We start from the raw sequence: 18,525 nt of genomic DNA on the forward strand, positions 1-18,525 counted from the left end.
TGCATGTATTTGACTGTTCAATCCCAGTAAGGCGCTAAAATGAACTGAAATCAGTGGTTTAGTTTTCACTTTTATTTTTTAGCAGTATGTTTGTATAATGTGGTGCTTACATTTGTTGGTTCATTTGACTGTTTCTCTTGCATTATCTTACAAAGGGTTTTATTTTTTTAAAAGAGGGTTTTTGTTAAATGACTCACTGAAGAGCAAATTTGTACAGCCCTCTAAGTAAATATGCTGACACAAGTTCTCTTACAGTCTTTCATTGATGTTCTCTATTCCTCTCTGTGCTGTGTAAAATTTAGAAGTAATGAGTAATGCTAGTTTAATGTTGAATGTTTGCAGCATAATTATTTTTAATCAGCTTTTAATTGCACTATTTTTAATCACTATTTATATTAACAGTAGTGTGTAACATGGACTTTTACATACCAAGAAATATCCAATGAACAGGATGATTCTCAAAATAGAATTGCGAACGCAGAAAAGATCCGTTATTTTGAATTCCCCCTGTTTGCATAGCGGTTTGCGACCCTCACTTCAAAGCAGCGTTTGTTTTTGGAGCGGTGAGGGTCTAGAAAAGAAACATCATGAGCTATGCAACAGGTTTTTTGATCTGGTCTAGAAAGATAGAAAAAACGCTGTCAGGGCAGAAGCAAAAGAAAGGTCACATATTGCAGTAATTACTTTTGGCCAAGAATAATAATTCCTGGATCAGCAAAGCTAAATGAGTGGAAGGTATAGCCTTGAAAAAGGGACTTTTCCTCTCCCATCCCTCTCTTCAGTCCGGGTGTGGTGTGAAGTGCTTACATGTGAAAGATGTGTGACTCTGATCTGTTTTGAGAAAGAGATTTAATTCTTTTTGGAATGATCAGAGGGATGCATACACTGTAAAAAAAAACAAAAAAACCCCAGCTGTCATTTTGTCAGACGAACTCTATTTTAAATGTTGAATCTTGAAAGAACTATTGAATTTAGAAAAGGTTGGCATTGCACAAAATAATTAAAGGGGTCCTATTATGACCCTTTTTACAAGATGTAAAATAAATCTCTGATGTCCACAGAGTAAATACCCCAAATAATTTTTTTATAGCATGTTAAAATTGTCCCTTTTTGAGGGCGAGCGGAAAATGTGTGTGTCCCTCTAAATGCAAATGAGCTGCCCCCTTTCAAGAAGAGGGCGGAGCTTCAAGAGCTTGTGTTAGCAACTCCGATTACGCAGACACGCACTTAAAAGTTTTAGTTTGCCGAAAAACAGTAGGTCATTTGCCCTGGAATTTTTTACTGAGGTTGTGTGAGAAAAACACAGACATGGCAGATTTGGACAGAATTAAAACCACAAAGCACATTTCGTCCTCCGTTAAAAAACGAGTCCTGTCCGAATAGGGCTTATGAAAGTTTTATGTCACTATTATGAAATGTTAATACAAAATGCAAGCTTATTGAATTTGTGTAACGTGTATATTCTGTTATGGTCTCTTTTGGTTTCATTTCTTACTCTGTTCTGTTTCCGTTTCCCTGAGTTCCTAGTTAAAATAGTTTCATTGGAATATCTCTTTCTAAAACTTTATTAATTTCCCTTTTAACCCCCTGCCAATACACTTGTATTTTGGGACATTCGTAGAATATATGCACACCATCCCTCCAGCATTGTGATAATGGCAAAAGTACTGTCAAATTTGGCAACCACCAGTGGAACCCTAAAAGAATCTAATTTTCATTTTCCAATCAAATTCCTTCCACATTTGGCTGCTGATAATCTTGTGACAGCCAGCACATATATTTATTCACATCTCGTCCTCTGTTACAGTATTTAACTTAAGCCCGGTTTCCACCGAAATTACCCAGAACAATTTGTACCAGGAACACCATAACATCATTAACAAAGCGGCGGAAAAGAGACACTGATACTAAAACGTATTCTGAAAGCTCGTAAAGCTAGATTTAAAATAAGACAACGTAGGTTATTATCAGCTATTACAGACATTGACCGTGAGATGGCTGAGACGAACGCGCGCCATAGGACAGAAAGAGCAAGACTGATATTTACTGAACGCAGAACGAACCTCTCAAAAGACTTTTAAAAATGCCGGTTGAAATAAAATGCTGCGTGAGCTCAACCAATCAGCATGTTCAGCGCCAGAGTCCCACCCCCGAAAGTTCCTGAACTTTGAAAAAGTACTACCTAGCGAGCAGGGACTTTCGGAGGGGGAAATATTTACCCAGAGGGTAAATTGGAGAGGCCGGAAATATTTTTGATCCTGCATTAACTTCCCATAAATATGTGCTATATGATTTTTTTAGTAGGTAGATCATGTTCGATAATATTGATAAAATAGTTTTCAATATTTTGTTGGAGATCTTTTTTTGATCTTTAATGTTTATGAATTGTAATATAATGTTGTAATTGTAAATATCTAAAGAAATCATTAGATCTCAGTGTAAATCACATAATTGAGAAAAAGATCTTGTGGTTTCTCCATCAAAAATTTGATTAATTATCTTTAAACCACTCTCTTCCCATCTACTAAAGGCACTATCCCATATAGAAGGGAGAAAATCTGGGTTACCTTTAATAGGTATTGCACGTGATAAGGTTATTACTCCTCTAAACTTTTTTTGTTTTGTGGACCAAATTTTGACAGTATGCTGTATCCATATATTTGTTTTCTTCACTCTTTTCTGTGCTTGCAAGTCCATGAATGGCAGAACTGTCAAAGAGACTCCAGGAAGTGAATTCTGTTCAATATTAACCCATTCTGCCTCTTTATCGATGCCAAGCAGCCTTAGCCCTAAACTGAGCAGCCCAATATAGTATCTAAGATTAGGAAGGTTCAAACCTCCCCTGTCTTTATTTGACATAAGTATTTTAAGTCTTATTCTTGGTCTTTTATTTTGCCAAATAAACTCTGAAATCTATTTTTCTAGTTTATTAAATGCTGAGACTAGAACCAAAACAGGAAGAGATTGAAATAGGAAAAGAAGCCTCTGTAGTATATTCATTTTCACTGTTTCAATCCTTCCCAACATGGAAAGAGGTAGTACCTCCCATCTCGCCAAGTCTTTTTTATGATCTCAAAAAGCTGTGTGTAGTTAGCCAAGTATAAACGTGATGCCATGGCATGGGTGTAAGAATAACACCAGATATCTGAAACCCTAAGACCATCGAAAAGATACTTCATTATCTAACTTAGTGGGCCAATGTCCTGAAATCAGTCTGGTATCGTTAATGTTTTACGTGGTTATGTTATTCAGTTTTGGTTATCTCCACCGTGTTTTATTTTGGATATATCATTATAGACTCTTTTGTTTTACTACTTCGTTGTGCGCATCATTATAGCCACTGTGACAATTTGGATCCATAAGTTAAAACATTATTATTTTTTGAGTTCACAGAACTTATTATGTTATGTTTGAACAACTTTAATTGTAAAGTTTATACAACAGTTTTTCCACAAGTTGAATATCCTTAAGATGTATAAAGATCCATTCTGTTTAAGTGTTTCTGCTATATTGTCCTACAGAGCTGCCCTGTTCATCGTTCTCAAAGTGCAATCTAACATACATAGTCATATGATTAGTCTTGTGTATGTCACAGTTTTACCGAAATGGCTCCATGCAGGTGACCTTGATCAAACTGGATCTCCCAGAATGCAGTGGCATGTCAAGACAGAAGAATGAGGAAATGTGAGGATAGAAACTGAAACTGCAAAATTATTTAACCACTTTGAACATAAAAAGTATTGAAAATAACAGGACACACAGTCACTTGAATGAGCACAGAAAAGCTAATTTTAGAAAAATACAATTAATGTCTGACAATAAAAACTGCCGGGAGTTCACTTTTATAGAGTTTTAACCAGTTAGAAAATCTTAAGTTGTGAAAACTTTTTTTTTAATTATTATTATTGCTAAAATAATGACATTATTTTAAAGAATTAATTAATAATTAATTACATGATAAATAATTATTCTAAACTTTTTTCCCTGAGCTCTTTGAGACCCCAAACATAAGAAATGGTTAATTTTTGGACTTGTTATTACATGTTATTGTGAAATTGTATTTATTATCAGTTCCCATAACATTGTGAAAACTGTCTTAAAGGGTTAGTTCACCCAAAAATGAAATTTCTTCCATTAATGACTCACCCCAATGTTGTTCCACACCTGTAAGTCCTCCGTTCATCCTCGGAACACAGTTTAAGATATTTTAGATTTAGTCCGAGGGCTTTCAGTCCTTTGAATGTAAGTGTATGCACACTTTGCTGTCCACATCCAGAAAGGTAATGAAAACATCATCAAAGTAGTCCATATGTGACATCATTTGGTTAGTTAGACTCTTTTGAAGCGTCGACAATATATTTTGGTCCAAAAATAACAATAACAAAAACTAAGACTTTATTAAGCATTGTCTTCTCTTCCGGCTTTGTTTGAATCCGCGTTCACGACGCCACAGTGACGCTGCTGACGTAAGACGCTGTGACGTGTTATCTGGTTATCTTTGGCGATTAGGGCATCCGGGACATGCACACTTACCTTTTTTTTTTTAATATAGCAATACAAACAATGTAGAACAGCTTGTTTACAGCGTGCGTCTCCCTCAGACTACAAACGAAGCTCTGTCGCACCAGATAACACGTCACAGCGTCTTACGTCAGCAGCGTCACTGTGGCGTCGTGAACGTGGATTCAAACAAAGCCGGAAGAGAAGACAATGCTTAATAAAGTCTTAGTTTTTGTTATTTTTGGACCAAAATGTATTGTCGACGCTTCAAAAGAGTCTAACTAACCAAATGATGTCACATATGAAGTACTTTGATGATGTTTTCATTACCTTTCTGGACGTGGACAGCAAAGTGTGCATACACTTACATTCAAAGGACTGAAAGCCCTCGGACTAAATCTAAAATATCTTAAACTGTGTTCCGAGGATGAACGGAGGTACAACATTGGGGTGAGTCATTAATGGAAGAAATTTCATTTTTGGGTGAACTAACCCTTTAAGAGAACACAAGTATTAAATCACCAGTAAATGTTACTCATAATTTTAAAACCAGCGTGTAACTGTACATTTCAGGTCTGGAATTCAAGCTTTTCCACAGGTTTCCTTCTTTAAATTAATAATGAGACATATTATCCGCACCTATAGACAACCAATGCTGTAGTATTGTTGAAGTGAATTCCAATTCCAAGACTTTCTAAAAATGTCATTTCTCTGTAGGGGGTTTCTTGTTTCCTGTGTTTGTTAGGCCATTCATAACACTGCAGCTATTGTTCACCGTACACAGATTTGGAAGAGCACTCCCATAAGAAATCAATTCAGGTCATACCCCTTTTCTTTGCTTGTTTATTGCATTAAACCTTTGGGATATCATGTTTGGCATTTTGGCAAGGTTTCTTCAACAAACAGCCAAAGAAATCAGATGTCCAACAGCTGAGTCCTCCAGATGGATTTTTAAAAGGTCAAATGGACTGAATGAAAATGCCCAGTAACAAAGGTTGCGTGTGTATTTTAGACCATCTGATGAATATAAATGCAATGGGGTCCAAAAGTCTAAGACCATTAGTGATTGTCATCTTCTGCAAACATGGTCACTGATCCTGTCCTTCTCTCGACTCTCTGTGCAGGTATGGAGCACCTGGTGAAGGAGCTGAGTTTGCTTCTCAAGCTGCTGGAGAACGAGAGCGTGAGTTCAGCCACCGCAGAGAAGATGAGCGTGGTCAGGAACTTGGTCAAACAGCTGCAGCCATCTGGTGAGACTGAACAGCAAATACATAACAGCTGAGCTCAATCTATTGGCCACGGCCACACTGAAGGGATTCACATGCTAATAATTATAGCAATGTATAGGTGTTTTTGACTATTTTTAAAAATTAGTCACAAAAAATGTTATCCTAAAAATTATAGGAATAAAGTATTTATTATGTAATGAATAATTGGCCATGAGCTGTTGAGTTATTGGAAAAATAATGCACACCCGAGGTGGTGCAGTAATGCACTATTTTTCAATAATTCAACGGCCCGGAGTCAATTATTCCGCTTATACGGTTACCACGTTTGTCAGGTTTTTGTCCCTAAAACGTTCTTGTGTGCAGGACGAATTTCTTACGCATCTATTCCCAAGCCTCCGTTTGCTAATTCCAAAACGTAATTTTAGAGCTAGTAACAAAGGATTCAGCTTTTGATGGCAGACTATTTTACTGATAAAATCGTCAGAGCAGCGCTAATAACACATTTCTGTCCGAGTGTGTGTCTGTGTCTAGGAGAAAAAGATTATGTGCTTTTCCATAATAACTAATAAATGCATAATACATAATAGAACGTAATTTTGTGGCAAAAACAATTTGTCATTTTTATCCTATTCTTAACTATTTATTCGCTTGATCAGTGTTGCTGTAGGTTTTGGTTCTTTTGCTGTTGTCGGCTGTAAATAACATTTGAAATAACTGAAATCATTTGGTGAAGTGATATGGAACTGTAATGCGGTCATGACCTGCCTGGAACTACTTTAGCCGTGCTTTTCCCTGAAAATAATTGCACACCTTAGAACGTTCGTCAACCAATCAGATTCAAGCATTCGACAGCCCTGTAGTATAAGATTGTCTTATCGAAGTTCTATGTTGAATTGTATGTAAGAATTTATTTATAAAGGGTAAATAACACTTGTAAAGTTGCACTTTTATTTATTTTATAGTGAATGGATCTGACTTCATATACATGAACACCTCTCTCTATGGAAATGGTACCAGCTTTGTTGAATCGTTGTTTGAAGAATTTGGTGAGTTAATTAAATTCAAGTATTTAAATTCAGTATTTAAATAGCAGTGTTTTGCAAACTGCTAAACAGTGCCTAAAACATTGTAATATATAAATACTTGTTGTAGGTGCTGCAAAAAATATAAAAAAAAAAACAATGGCAGCTTTGTTAGTTATAATCATTTCCCCTGGGTGTCTTATGAATTGCATGTGTTGTAATTGTTCAGTTTTGATGTTTGTTCTCAGATTGTGACCTGCAGGATCTCAGGGACTCGCCTGAAGAGATGAAAGATGTGGAGCAAGAGGAGGCGTCCAAGCACTTGCCCACAAAATCGGTACCAGAATACCTGACAAATCCAAATATATACACACACTATCGTTCAAAAAATACTTCTATTCGGCAAGGACGCACTAAATTGAAGTGTCAGTATGTTATAAAAGATTTCTATTTCAAATCAGTACTGTTATCCTGAATAATAGGTTTCACAGTTTCCACAAACATATTAAGCAACACAACGATCAACATTGATAATAAAAATAAATGTTTCTTGAGCAGCAAATGGAAAAAAAAGGATCATGTGACACTGAAGACTGACCTAATGCAGTGAAACTAAACATAACCCTGACAATTTCATTTAAGCATGCAAAATTGATTATGGTTTGGTTATTGGTTTTGTTTTGTCAGAGTCCCACAGACACACCTCCTCCTCCCCCCCTTCCTACCACACCTCCTCCTGATGATTATTATGAAGAAGCTGCCCCGCTCGGACCGGGCACAGCGCCCCAGTATATAACTACACGCAGTAAGTGCAAACACATTCAAGCCTAAGATGGCACAGTAACAGCCAGTTATGAAACCTAACACAGTATACTTATTTACCAGACAATTCCAGCCCTCCAAACTCAATAGAGGATGCTTATTATGAAGATGCTGACAACAATTACCCGACAACTCGTCTGAACGGGGCCAGCAAAAACTCTTGTAAGGAACATGTGTTGTTTTTCATGCTTGTGCATACCAAATGTTCCAAATTTCTGTGGAGTTTTAATAGTTGTTAATGTCAGCAGACAATGATTCAGATGCACTCAGCAGTTCTTATGAGTCCTACGATGAAGAGGATGAGGAAGCTAAAAGCAGAGAAAGGACGCATCAGTGGCCCTCAGAGGAGAGTCCATTGGGCCAAATGAAAGACTGCCGCAAATGCGCTTCCTGCTGCGCAAGAAGCGCTTCGGTCAGTGGGCTAAGCAGCTAACAATCATCCGCGAGAACAGACTTCAGGTGAATCGCACTGGGACTGAGACAATCTATTATTGAAAACATCTGGCTATTAGAAATGTATTATTAATTTGCCAAGCTCTAAACTCAGCATTTATTCTCCACAGTGCTTCAAGAATCCCAAAGATCGCTGTCCACACGTTGACCTGCCCCTGAATCTCTGCAATGTCATCTATGTGCCTAAAGATGGACGCCGCAAGAAGCACGAGCTTCGTTTCTCCATGCCGGGAGGAGAGGCTCTAGTGCTGGCTGTGCAGAGCAAAGAACAGGCCGAAAGCTGGCTCAAGGTGCTTCACTGCAAAATATAACATTAAATTATGGCTATTTACAAATTATATAAATTAATCAATTGTCTTGGAATATTGATTTCATTTGAAATTATTATTATTATTATTATTATTATTATTAATTATGTGAGAAGATAGAGACAAAAACATAAAACATCCAGGGTTCCCATAGCGTGGAAATACCAGGGAATTTTAAAATCATGATTTCTAGACATGAAATTAATGAAGTTCATTGAAAGTCATGGAAATGTTATAGTTTATTCTCAACAGTGTTATTTTAGTATGATTTACTGATAGTATATTATTTATTAATAGTTCTAATTAGAGATTAGATGTTTTTAGATTTTTTTAGAATTTTTGATATATTCAGTTTTTATTTTATTTTAAGTTTTAGTAAATTTGCCATGAGCTTTTATCATGTTTATTCATTTTTATTTTCTATTTAACTTTCATTATTTTTATTTCAGTTCAAATTGTAATATTTCAGCTTCAACTTATTGTTTTTTCAGTTAGTTCCCAAGGCAATTTTTCTCAATTTCATTAAAGTTTTTCACCTAATATTTAGATGTTATTTTATTTCAGCTTAATTTCAATTCATGACAATTATTTTTAGTAGTTTTAGATGTCATTTTTGTTAATAGGTTAACACTGTTGCTCAACTCTAAAATATTTATTTAGCTTGAAATTGGTCTTTAAAAGTGCAATATCTATGAAATTAATAAAAAATAAAAAAAAAGTGTTATCCTGAATGACAGAAAAAGTCATAAAAATGAATTAGTGTTAAACACTATGCAAAAATATTTAGCCAAATAAGAATCAATGATAAATCACACAAAACAGGTCAGTGTATACCAGTCATGCATGTTAACTTATTGACTTAAATACTTTTCTATGGAAGCTTTGTTTGATATAAACTTGAAATTATGTGAAAAAAAAAGTCAGAATTGTGAGATAAAAATTCGCAATTACCTTCTGGCAGAAACAAGCTTCCACTGTTTTCAGACTTTAAAGAGTGTCATAGATCAGATTAAAAGGGTCATGTATTGAGAAATCAAACTTTCCTTGATCTTTTGACATGTAAGGGGTCATTATACTATAACAACATCCTGTAAGTTTTAGATCTCAAAACGTACTTGTTAGTCCAGAACAAAGGAACATGTGACATATACAAACAAACTGAAAGTCCAGTCAAACTGATCTAAATGTGACTGAATGTGACAGTGAGTAACCGTGTTAATTATACTGCCTAATCTGTGATCAGTGATTTCTGACAAGTAATGATTCATGTACAGTCAGATGTTCTTTATTCTCTCAAAATCATTTATTGCTGTTTATGCGTCACCAAATCAAGCCAGTGACTAAATGATCAACTTCACATTGTTTCTCTTAGTAGCATGAAAATAATATTTTATTTAAATTGTGATTAAATTGTATAAAGAAAGCGATCAAAGAACCCTCACTTTATAATCTCTGGAGCTTTCAATCACACAGCGCGAGTTTATCAGTGACTGGGTTTTCGCCAAAACTCCTGTTATAATCAATGATGCTGTCTACACTGCACAATGGATCTCTTATTTACATCGTGATTGCACTGTTAGTTATGATGAAAGCATTCGTGAGAGTGCAGAAATTGAGTTGCAATGATGAGATCGTTGCATTCATGTGCTCAACAGCCATGTCTGTCATCGGCTACAATGCTCATCGCTAGTTAAGCCTCGTTTATACTTTCGTCCTGGCTCCGCGGCGTGAGCCTCCACTGACTGCGCGCCCACCTCCCCAAATGGACGTGGCATTTACACATGACGCGTTCGCCGTTGTACGAATCTTTGAATCAACAAAGGGCTATTCTGAGTAATTGTTCTATAAACCAGAAGGAAACAGCGGTGAAAAGTAAGATACACACGTGACAATGTTTATTTTACTACAACACTAATACAACACTTCAAAAGAATCATGTAAAACCCAGTAAACCTTGAAATTATTACTTGTGACATTAGAACAAAATGCATGGATATGAGAACATGTATGTATACAACTAAATTAACGATCTCTTATACATTTTCTAATTTCACTAAATATTTTCATGTAGTTTAGTGAACATTTTTATTAAACGTGGACCCTTATGTTCATTAAAAAGGCTTAATATGGTATTGTAGGCACATTTTGTAAATGTAAGCAACTAATCTAGATGCGCAAACTAGGTGCCGGTGTGATGAGACGTACATGCTCGGCTAGATTCGCCTCGAAGTCTTGCATCTTCGGATGCAGAGCCGTGCGGAAAGTTACAAAAAATGTTGCACACACCAGTCTCGCACTACTAATGCGCACTACTGCCCATTTTGCGATTGACATCATTTTTGCCGTGCGCAAGCTTGGTTTATATGTGTGGGCGCGTCGCATATAAACCAAGCTTTAATCTCCACAGCTGTAATAGTAAAAATGTAGTGAAAGTTTTCAAGAGAGTTCCTCATGTAATACTTATTACATATGCAAAGATGTTAGCCAATCACAGCAGTGGGTCTCATAGCAGATACGCCCCTTTAAATAGAGCATTTAAATCAGGGTGCTAAAATCAGGGTAGAAAATTACCTTTTGTTTTTAAATGATGACAATTTTTGATGTTAGCATCATATATAAATACATAAATGCACCTCAGGAAACAAAATAATAAAAACAATGCAGTTCATGACCCTGGTAAAAATAAATAAATAAACAATATATATATATATATATGTTTTTTAGCTACATGACTCTCTTCTTTTAAAATTGTGTAGGTCATTCAGGAAGTGAGCAACCTGACAAACAACATTAATGGAAAAGAGATTTCCTCCTCTCCAATGATATTGCGAAAACAAGAGCTGGATAAGGTGAGTCTGAATGGATTACTAGCCTCCAGTAGCCCAGAGGACTCTAAACACCTAAACTATAATTGATTACAATGTTGAAATGAACATAACCAGTGTGGTGATCCCTATAATTGTTATGAATGTTTCCTGGTCACTACAGATGATGTCATCAGATAAACATACTTCTGATTCTGACAGCGCAGCCAATGGCGACGTTACCCGCGAGATCTGTGAGAACGGTACGGACATTAACGATTCTTTGCTTAGTGAATGCTTTTGGGGTCAGAGTCGGTTTTCCAGGTGCAGCACGTTTCCTCTTGTTAGTTCTGTGATGTCACTCTGAAACAATGGCATTAGGAACTCAGGAAGGATATAGCCGCTCTCTGCAGTACTTCCTGTGTCTTTGATGTGTCCTGAGGTTAAAGTTTGTCCCTTTTAGAATGTCACATCCTTTTTTCCTTATTTTTTAGGTTTTGTATTGGCATGCACATTAAATTGGTATCATATCAGAAAATTACCCCATGATTTACTCATCCTCAAGTCATCCTAGGTGTATATGACATTCTTCTTTCAGACGAACACAATCGGAGTTATATTAAAAAATGTCCTTGCTCTTCCAAGCTTTATAATGGCAGTGAATGGCTGTTTCTGTTTGGAAATCCATAAAAGTGCATCTATCCATCATAAAAGTGCTCCACACGGTTAATAAAGGCCTTCTGAAGCGAAGCCATGCGTTTGTGCGCGTATGACAGTTAGCAGAAATTAAACATTACAGTTTGTACATTTTTAAATATGGATATTTTTCTTACACAAACGCATGGCTTCGCTTCAGAAGGTCTTTATTAACCCCCGGAGCTGTGTGGAGCACTTTTATGGTTGATGGATGCACTTTAATGGACTTCAAAACAGAAACAGCCATTCATTAAAAAGCTTGGATTAGCCAGGACATATTTTAATATATCTCCGATTGTATTCGTCTCTTGTATCCTAAGAGAATATCATATACTCTTAAGATGACTTGAGGGTGAGTAAATCATGGGCTAATTTTCATTTTTGGGTGAACTATCTCTTTAATAACACACACCCATAGTTTTGTAATGTTTACTACTTTTAGTGTTATGGATGGATCCTGATTTAAAGCATGTATAAAAACACTTGAAAACTCAGTGTTGCAAGCAACAGCCATACACTGCTGGGGTTCTTTTTTTTTTTTTCAACGAAGCATTGCCAACAGAAGAAGTCAAAGACATTTAGATGTAAATAGAATCCAAACATGTGTTTTGTGTCTTGTCCTTGCACTCTATGCATCCTCTTATGAAGCTTCCTGTGCTTTTTCCTGTAGGAAAGGGCAAGAAAGGGACATTCTCTGAGCTGACTGGATCTATGAGTCGAGCTGCTGGCAGGAAAATCAACCGCATCATCAGTTTCTCCAAGAAGAAGCCGCCTCTGCCGGGCGAAACCAACACGCTTTGCCACCTGGATGACAATCCCCGCTGTGGTGAGGAGACATACATCCCTTTGCGATTAGCTGTTGATCTTTTTCATCTGTTGAGACTTTCCTGCAAGTCCCTGATGGATTTTTCTCTTCCTAGGTTACTTGAATGTCCTGGTGAATCAGTGTTGGAAGGAGCGCTGGTGTTGTGTGAGGAATGGGACTTTATATTTCCATAAGGACAGAGGGGATATTCACACCCATGTTAGCTCTTTAGTCCTCCATGGTGTTGACGTCTTACCCGGTCTTGGGCCCAAACATCCTTTTGCCTTCCGTATCATGCGAGCGAGCACAGAAGTGGCCGCCCTGGAGGTAAAAAAATGTATCTCTGTAACATTTTAAGGTCTTTCATTGAGAAAATATGGGTAATTTTGTAATATGATAAACCTCAGGCGAGCTGTTCTGTGGAGATGGGCCGCTGGCTGGGGGTTTTGTTGGCTGAAGCAGGCAGCTCCACCACCCCTGAGGCACTGCATTATGACTATGTGGATGTGGACACCATCAGCAGCATCCAGAACGCAGCACGACACTCTTTTCTGTGAGTAGAATTGAGTATATTTAGACTGTTTATGTTGGGATGTGTATAGAAATTTTAGTATTTGAATGCTAATTCTATTAAATTCTCATGCCTTAGGTGGGCGACCACTTCCAGCAGCACATCCACAGACCCACGGACTTACGACGAAGTTCCCTATGAAAGCGTGTTGGTAAGGTGCTAAGATTAATTTTTTTTTTTTTTTTTATGGGTCACACTTTAGATTCTCACTATTAAAGGGATAGTTCACCAAAAAATGAAAATTATCCCATGATTTACTCACCCTCAAGTCATCCTAGGTGTATATGACATTCTTCTTTCAGACATTACAATCGGAGTTATATTAAAAAATGTCCTGGCTCTTCCAAGCTTTATAATGGCAGTAAATGGCAGGCCAAAATTTGAAGCCCCAAAAATGCATCCATCCATTATAAAAGTAATCCATACAGCTAATAAAGGCCTTCTGAAGCGAATCGATGGGTTTTTGAAAGAATGTTATAAAGTTAAATATCTAGCTTCCCGCGGACCGCCTTACATATTCAACTTACGAAAAAAGCATAACTGGCACAACAATGACGTTGGGCGTGATTTTGAACTGCGAGATGCGTTACACTTTCTACAGGACATTTTTTTTATATAACGAATGTATTTGTCTGAAAGAAGAATGTCATATATACCTAGGATGGCTTGAGGGTGAGTAAATTATGGGATCATGTTCATTTTTGGGTGAACTATCCCTTTAACTAACTATTAACTACGGCCTTTGCCTCAATAAACTCCTAATTACTGCTTATTAATAGTTAGTTAGGTAGTTGTTCAGTTTAGGTATTGGGTTGGATAAGGGATGTAGAATAAGGTTATGCAGAATAAGGCATTAATATGTGCTTTATAAGTACTAATAAACAGCCAATATCTTTGTTATATGCATGCTAATAAGCAACTGGTTAATAGTGAGAATTGGATCCTAAACTAAAGTGTTACCAAAAAAAATTGTGTTGTTTGGTTAAATCGAGCCTCTCAGCAACAATGTTTCTATTTTAAAATAAACGTGGTTCTTTTGAGCTTTCTAATCATCAGAGAATCCTGAAAAAATGGAAATGTTTACACAAAAATATTAAGCAGCACAACTGTTTAACGTTGATAATAATAAGAAATGTTTCTTGAGCAGCAAATCAGCATATTAGAATGATTTCTGATGGATCAGGTGACACTAAAGACTGGAGTAATGATGCTGAAAAGTCAGCTTTGCCATCACAGGAATAAATTAAATTTTAAAATATATTTAAATATAAAACAGTTATTTTAAATTGTAATAATAATTCACAATATACAGTTTTTACTGTATTTTTGTGAGAAAAGACTTCATTCACAAACATTTGAATGAAACCTTTGGACATTAGTGTACTAATGGACACTACTTTGGACATCTTGTGTTCATGATCAAATATCATAACAGAAACTCATAGTATTTTCTGTGTGGGAGGTTACTTAGAGCTGTATATGGCTATTGAAAAGCATGTTTCTGCCCATATGGGTGTTGTTTCTGCAGTTCAGCAAGAATAACCACCGTTCTCTCTGAGAGTTTTAGTTCATTTTTCATGGACTTGGCAGCAACAACCACTTCTTCCTTTGTTGGGTGGTAATGTTGTGCAACTGTCTTTGCTGTCTAGTCAGCTACAAATCTTCTGTCATTGTAAGCATGTTCCTTTATAAAAAGGAACCTTTTTAGAAAATCCTTAAATAAGCACATTGTGTATAATGCCTAAATAAATACTGTCATACTGAAACCCAAGAAGTTTGAATGTTTACAAAAGCTTTGTTTTCACACAAACTGTAATTACTCCTAACCCCCCCCCCCTCTTTTCCACCAGCAGGTAGATGAGAATCAGTCAAAACTGAAGCGTTATTCCTCTATGTCCAGTGTGGATACAGCCACGGGTGACACACAGATCACAGTGAAACGACACGGTTCCTGTAAGTTTGTTTTCATTGGAAAATCACTTTTTTGGCTGACTTTTGAGCATCATCTGTACAAACACAATCATTGCCTCATTTACTGATTAAATTCTCTTGAATTGCCATTTATGACCAATTCTGCCTTGTTTTTGTGTTGTAGCTGTGAATCACTACGGTAAATATGGAAAGACGAGGGCGGAAGAAGATGCACGGCGGTATCTCAATGAGAAAGAGAAGCTAGAGAAAGAAAAAGAAGAAATCAGGAAGAGCCTGCTGTCACTGCGCTCAGAAAAGAGGGTGGTGAAGGAAGGGCTGAAAAACGCAACAGGTGAAGACTTGAAGACTGAAAGAGAATTGACTTATCCCAGTGTTAATCCAAAACATGCAAGGTGGTTTGTTACCATTTTTGAAGTATTTGGCGCCACCTGTTGACAATATCTTCAAGTTATACAAGCTGTTCATTTAATGTGCCTCTATTATACCATTTTTAAGACTCCTATTTTTGTTTTGGAGGTCACCTACAATAAGTTTACATGCATCCAAGGTCAAAAAACACTTACATTTTCTCATAATATACATTGCAGCACAGTGTCTGAAATATTTCCTAGAGCCTACTCTGCAATCGCTTACTTCTCTACCAGTGTTGCCAAGTCCGCAACACCATTAATGTTATATTTAGCCCCAGGAATGCACATTTTAGCAGGGAAACCCTGCCAAAAAATGCAGATTTTACCGGGGGCCCCCCTGAAATGCGATTGGTCTAGTTTTGGGCTAGTTTGAGAAAAAATGTGGACGGGTTTTGTTGTGAAAACCTGGCAAACCTGTTCTCTACGTTGTAGTAAGCGAAAAACAGTAAATGACAAAAGGAGTAATTCACAATACCCTTAAAAGTGTAGGCAAAATGTACCCGGATGACCCGGATTACATGCCTTTTTAGCAATCGCAAAGTAATTACTTATTCAAAATAAGTAATTACTCCAGAGAGTAATGCGATTTCGGATGCAGACCACGTGTCAGAAACAAAACGTCCATTACCATATCTGAATTTTAGCTCTGGAGGCTTCCTCAGTGCTTTTATACACAGTGATACAAACAGTAATGATGCCATAGGTTTTACCATATGAATTCGAGCCTGAGTCCTCATCCTTTGGAAGTGCATGCTAAGGAAGTGCATTTCGATAACGTGAACTAAACTCTTCTAGGCATCAGCTACAACTACAGTGTTTGAGGGTGGGTCAAGGGACATGAAAGTCAGGTGACGATAGTTCATAGTTTCATAGTTCTCTAAAGGTGACGAAAATCCCGAACCTTTACAGAACATTAGGGACGTTCCTAAAACGTCCTCTTTTGGTTATGAAAGTGCTGTGGTTCGTGTACACATGTTCGTGTGAATCAATGTACACTGGGCTGCTTTGCAAATGAGGGTCGGTAAAACACAGGATTTGCACAAAAGTTGCTTCAATACCAACTGATTGATCAATACCAACTGTAATTGTAAATACTGCATGTTATATTTTGTGAATGTGCTTGTTAGGACGCTATACAGTTGCTAAAGTTACCATTGTCTCTGTATTCACAGAGATCAGAGCTATGAAATTAGTTTTAGTTTTAAGAAGTAATAAAAGTGCGCTTCTGAATTGTACAGGCGGTGAGCATTTACAGGGTAAAAATACAAACTCTGGTCTCTGTGAATTCAGTAAGAGACAATGGTAGCCACATTAGCACATTCAGAAAGGCGATTTGCAAACACACGCTATAAAGTGCAGTACTTAAATGTTCTGGATATGAAGTTGGATCACAAAAAGTTGGTATTGATCCATCTTTGAGAGAAAATTTTTGTGAAAAATCATGGGTTTTACTGTATACGTTCTGGGAACGTTACCAGACGTTACCAGCATTACCTTGACACCAGCTGGGATGTTCTGAGAACGTTCTGGGAACATCAAATTTCCAAATTAACTCCACATCATGACGCTCTTGGAACGTTCTGGGAACATTACTAGGCGACATCCTTGACACCAACGGGGACGTTCTGGGAACGTAACATTTCTAGCGGCGTAGGCTGGTATTACACATATTTGTTACAGACCTATGTAGGTTTGTGCGGAAAGTAAGGCTGGAATTACAGAATCGAGATTTGTTCTTTAAAATGTGCAGACCTTTCACATTCACAGCTTTATAACACACTACATGGAAGGTACCATATTATCCGATAAAGCATAATAGGGGCACTTTAATGTTATTTGTTTTGTACATATGTGCAACAGATAAACAGCAGAAAGCCATTGAGCAGCATCTGGCCCAGCTGGAGGAAAGCTGCCGTCAGAAGGAAGCTGAGCGAGTGGACCTGGAATTGCAACTCACGGAGGTGAAAGAGAAACTTAAGAAGTCTCTGACTGGAGGAATTCTGGGGGCACCTGTGGAAAGCAAACCCATCATTAAAGTACATGCATTCTTGACTCTAAATATGTTTTTCCTTCAAAGTAAACGGAATTTACATTAAAAAATTATTTTGTATATTAATACCTGTAGGTTCCAGTTAAAAAAAAGGAACATATTTACAATGATGGCACTGTGCCGGTCAACTGTGCATCTGAAATGAAAAAACGTCCCCTGTCCATCTATGCGTCCACCAAAGGAAATGTCATGCAGAAAGCCAAGGTATATGATTGAACTAATCTCTAATATTATATAGATTAAATGAAACATTCCAAACTGATGCTTGATGCTGATGCTGTTTAATACTGTTCTTCTAAATGTTATGTTATGTTTAGGAATGGGAGTCAAAGAAAGTGATGTAATTATAGTGCTGTCATCAAGAGAGTCTGAGGATCTTGGTTCCAATGTGTTACGTGAAAGGAAAGATTTCATCCGTGATCCTGGCTGTCCACTACACTACACTTATGCACAGGACAGTTGATCATGTATTAGATGGTAGTCTGTATGTAAATAAAGATGAATGTTAAATAAAACTTGCATGAGGATGGCAAGGATAAGGGAATGTTCAGGAAGCAGTGTTTTATAAACATCTATTTGTTTAATATAAATGTTAAAAAAGGAGCCTGAATTCTGTGAAATTGTGTCATTTCACTTCTTACTGTATAATGCCACAGGATACTGATGTGGTCTTCCTGCTGATTTGTTTATGCAGTTAATATCTCCCTTTTTTATATATTATTTGAAACTGAGCTGAGTTCAAAGGATTTCTCTCTTTTTTTAAATACTAGGGCACTTAATTTACCAGATTTATTTATTTCTACTATGTACATAAAACCAGTTTAAAGAAAACAATCATTGTTTTTTTGTTTTTCTCTCTGCAATATCTTGATAACTGTAATAAACGTGTTTTCAAAAATGGCTTTGTTGGAGTTCTGTTTATA

At 36.9% G+C, this 18,525-nt stretch overlaps 1 protein-coding gene across 1 annotated transcript in view; it reads left to right on the plus strand.

Moving 5' to 3' along the window:
- Nucleotides 1–18,496, plus strand: part of afap1l1b (actin filament associated protein 1-like 1b) — a 30,694-nt gene extending 12,198 nt beyond the window's left edge. Inside the window, 19 exon segments of the mRNA XM_079834398.1 lie at nucleotides 5,625–5,750; nucleotides 6,692–6,775; nucleotides 7,000–7,088; nucleotides 7,439–7,556; nucleotides 7,637–7,735; nucleotides 7,822–7,956; nucleotides 7,959–8,032; nucleotides 8,137–8,316; nucleotides 11,091–11,183; nucleotides 11,323–11,401; nucleotides 12,505–12,660; nucleotides 12,755–12,966; nucleotides 13,047–13,192; nucleotides 13,289–13,361; nucleotides 15,061–15,163; nucleotides 15,306–15,473; nucleotides 17,413–17,588; nucleotides 17,678–17,806; nucleotides 17,920–18,496. Of these exon segments, the coding sequence (XP_079690524.1) occupies nucleotides 5,625–5,750; nucleotides 6,692–6,775; nucleotides 7,000–7,088; nucleotides 7,439–7,556; nucleotides 7,637–7,735; nucleotides 7,822–7,956; nucleotides 7,959–8,032; nucleotides 8,137–8,316; nucleotides 11,091–11,183; nucleotides 11,323–11,401; nucleotides 12,505–12,660; nucleotides 12,755–12,966; nucleotides 13,047–13,192; nucleotides 13,289–13,361; nucleotides 15,061–15,163; nucleotides 15,306–15,473; nucleotides 17,413–17,588; nucleotides 17,678–17,806; nucleotides 17,920–17,946 (2,267 nt within the window). The 3' untranslated portion in view covers nucleotides 17,947–18,496.
- Nucleotides 18,497–18,525: the final 29 nt, after the last annotated feature.

Source organism: Gobio gobio (assembly GCF_949357685.1).
Source record: "Gobio gobio genome assembly, chromosome: 14".
NCBI lineage: Eukaryota > Metazoa > Chordata > Actinopteri > Cypriniformes > Gobionidae > Gobio > Gobio gobio.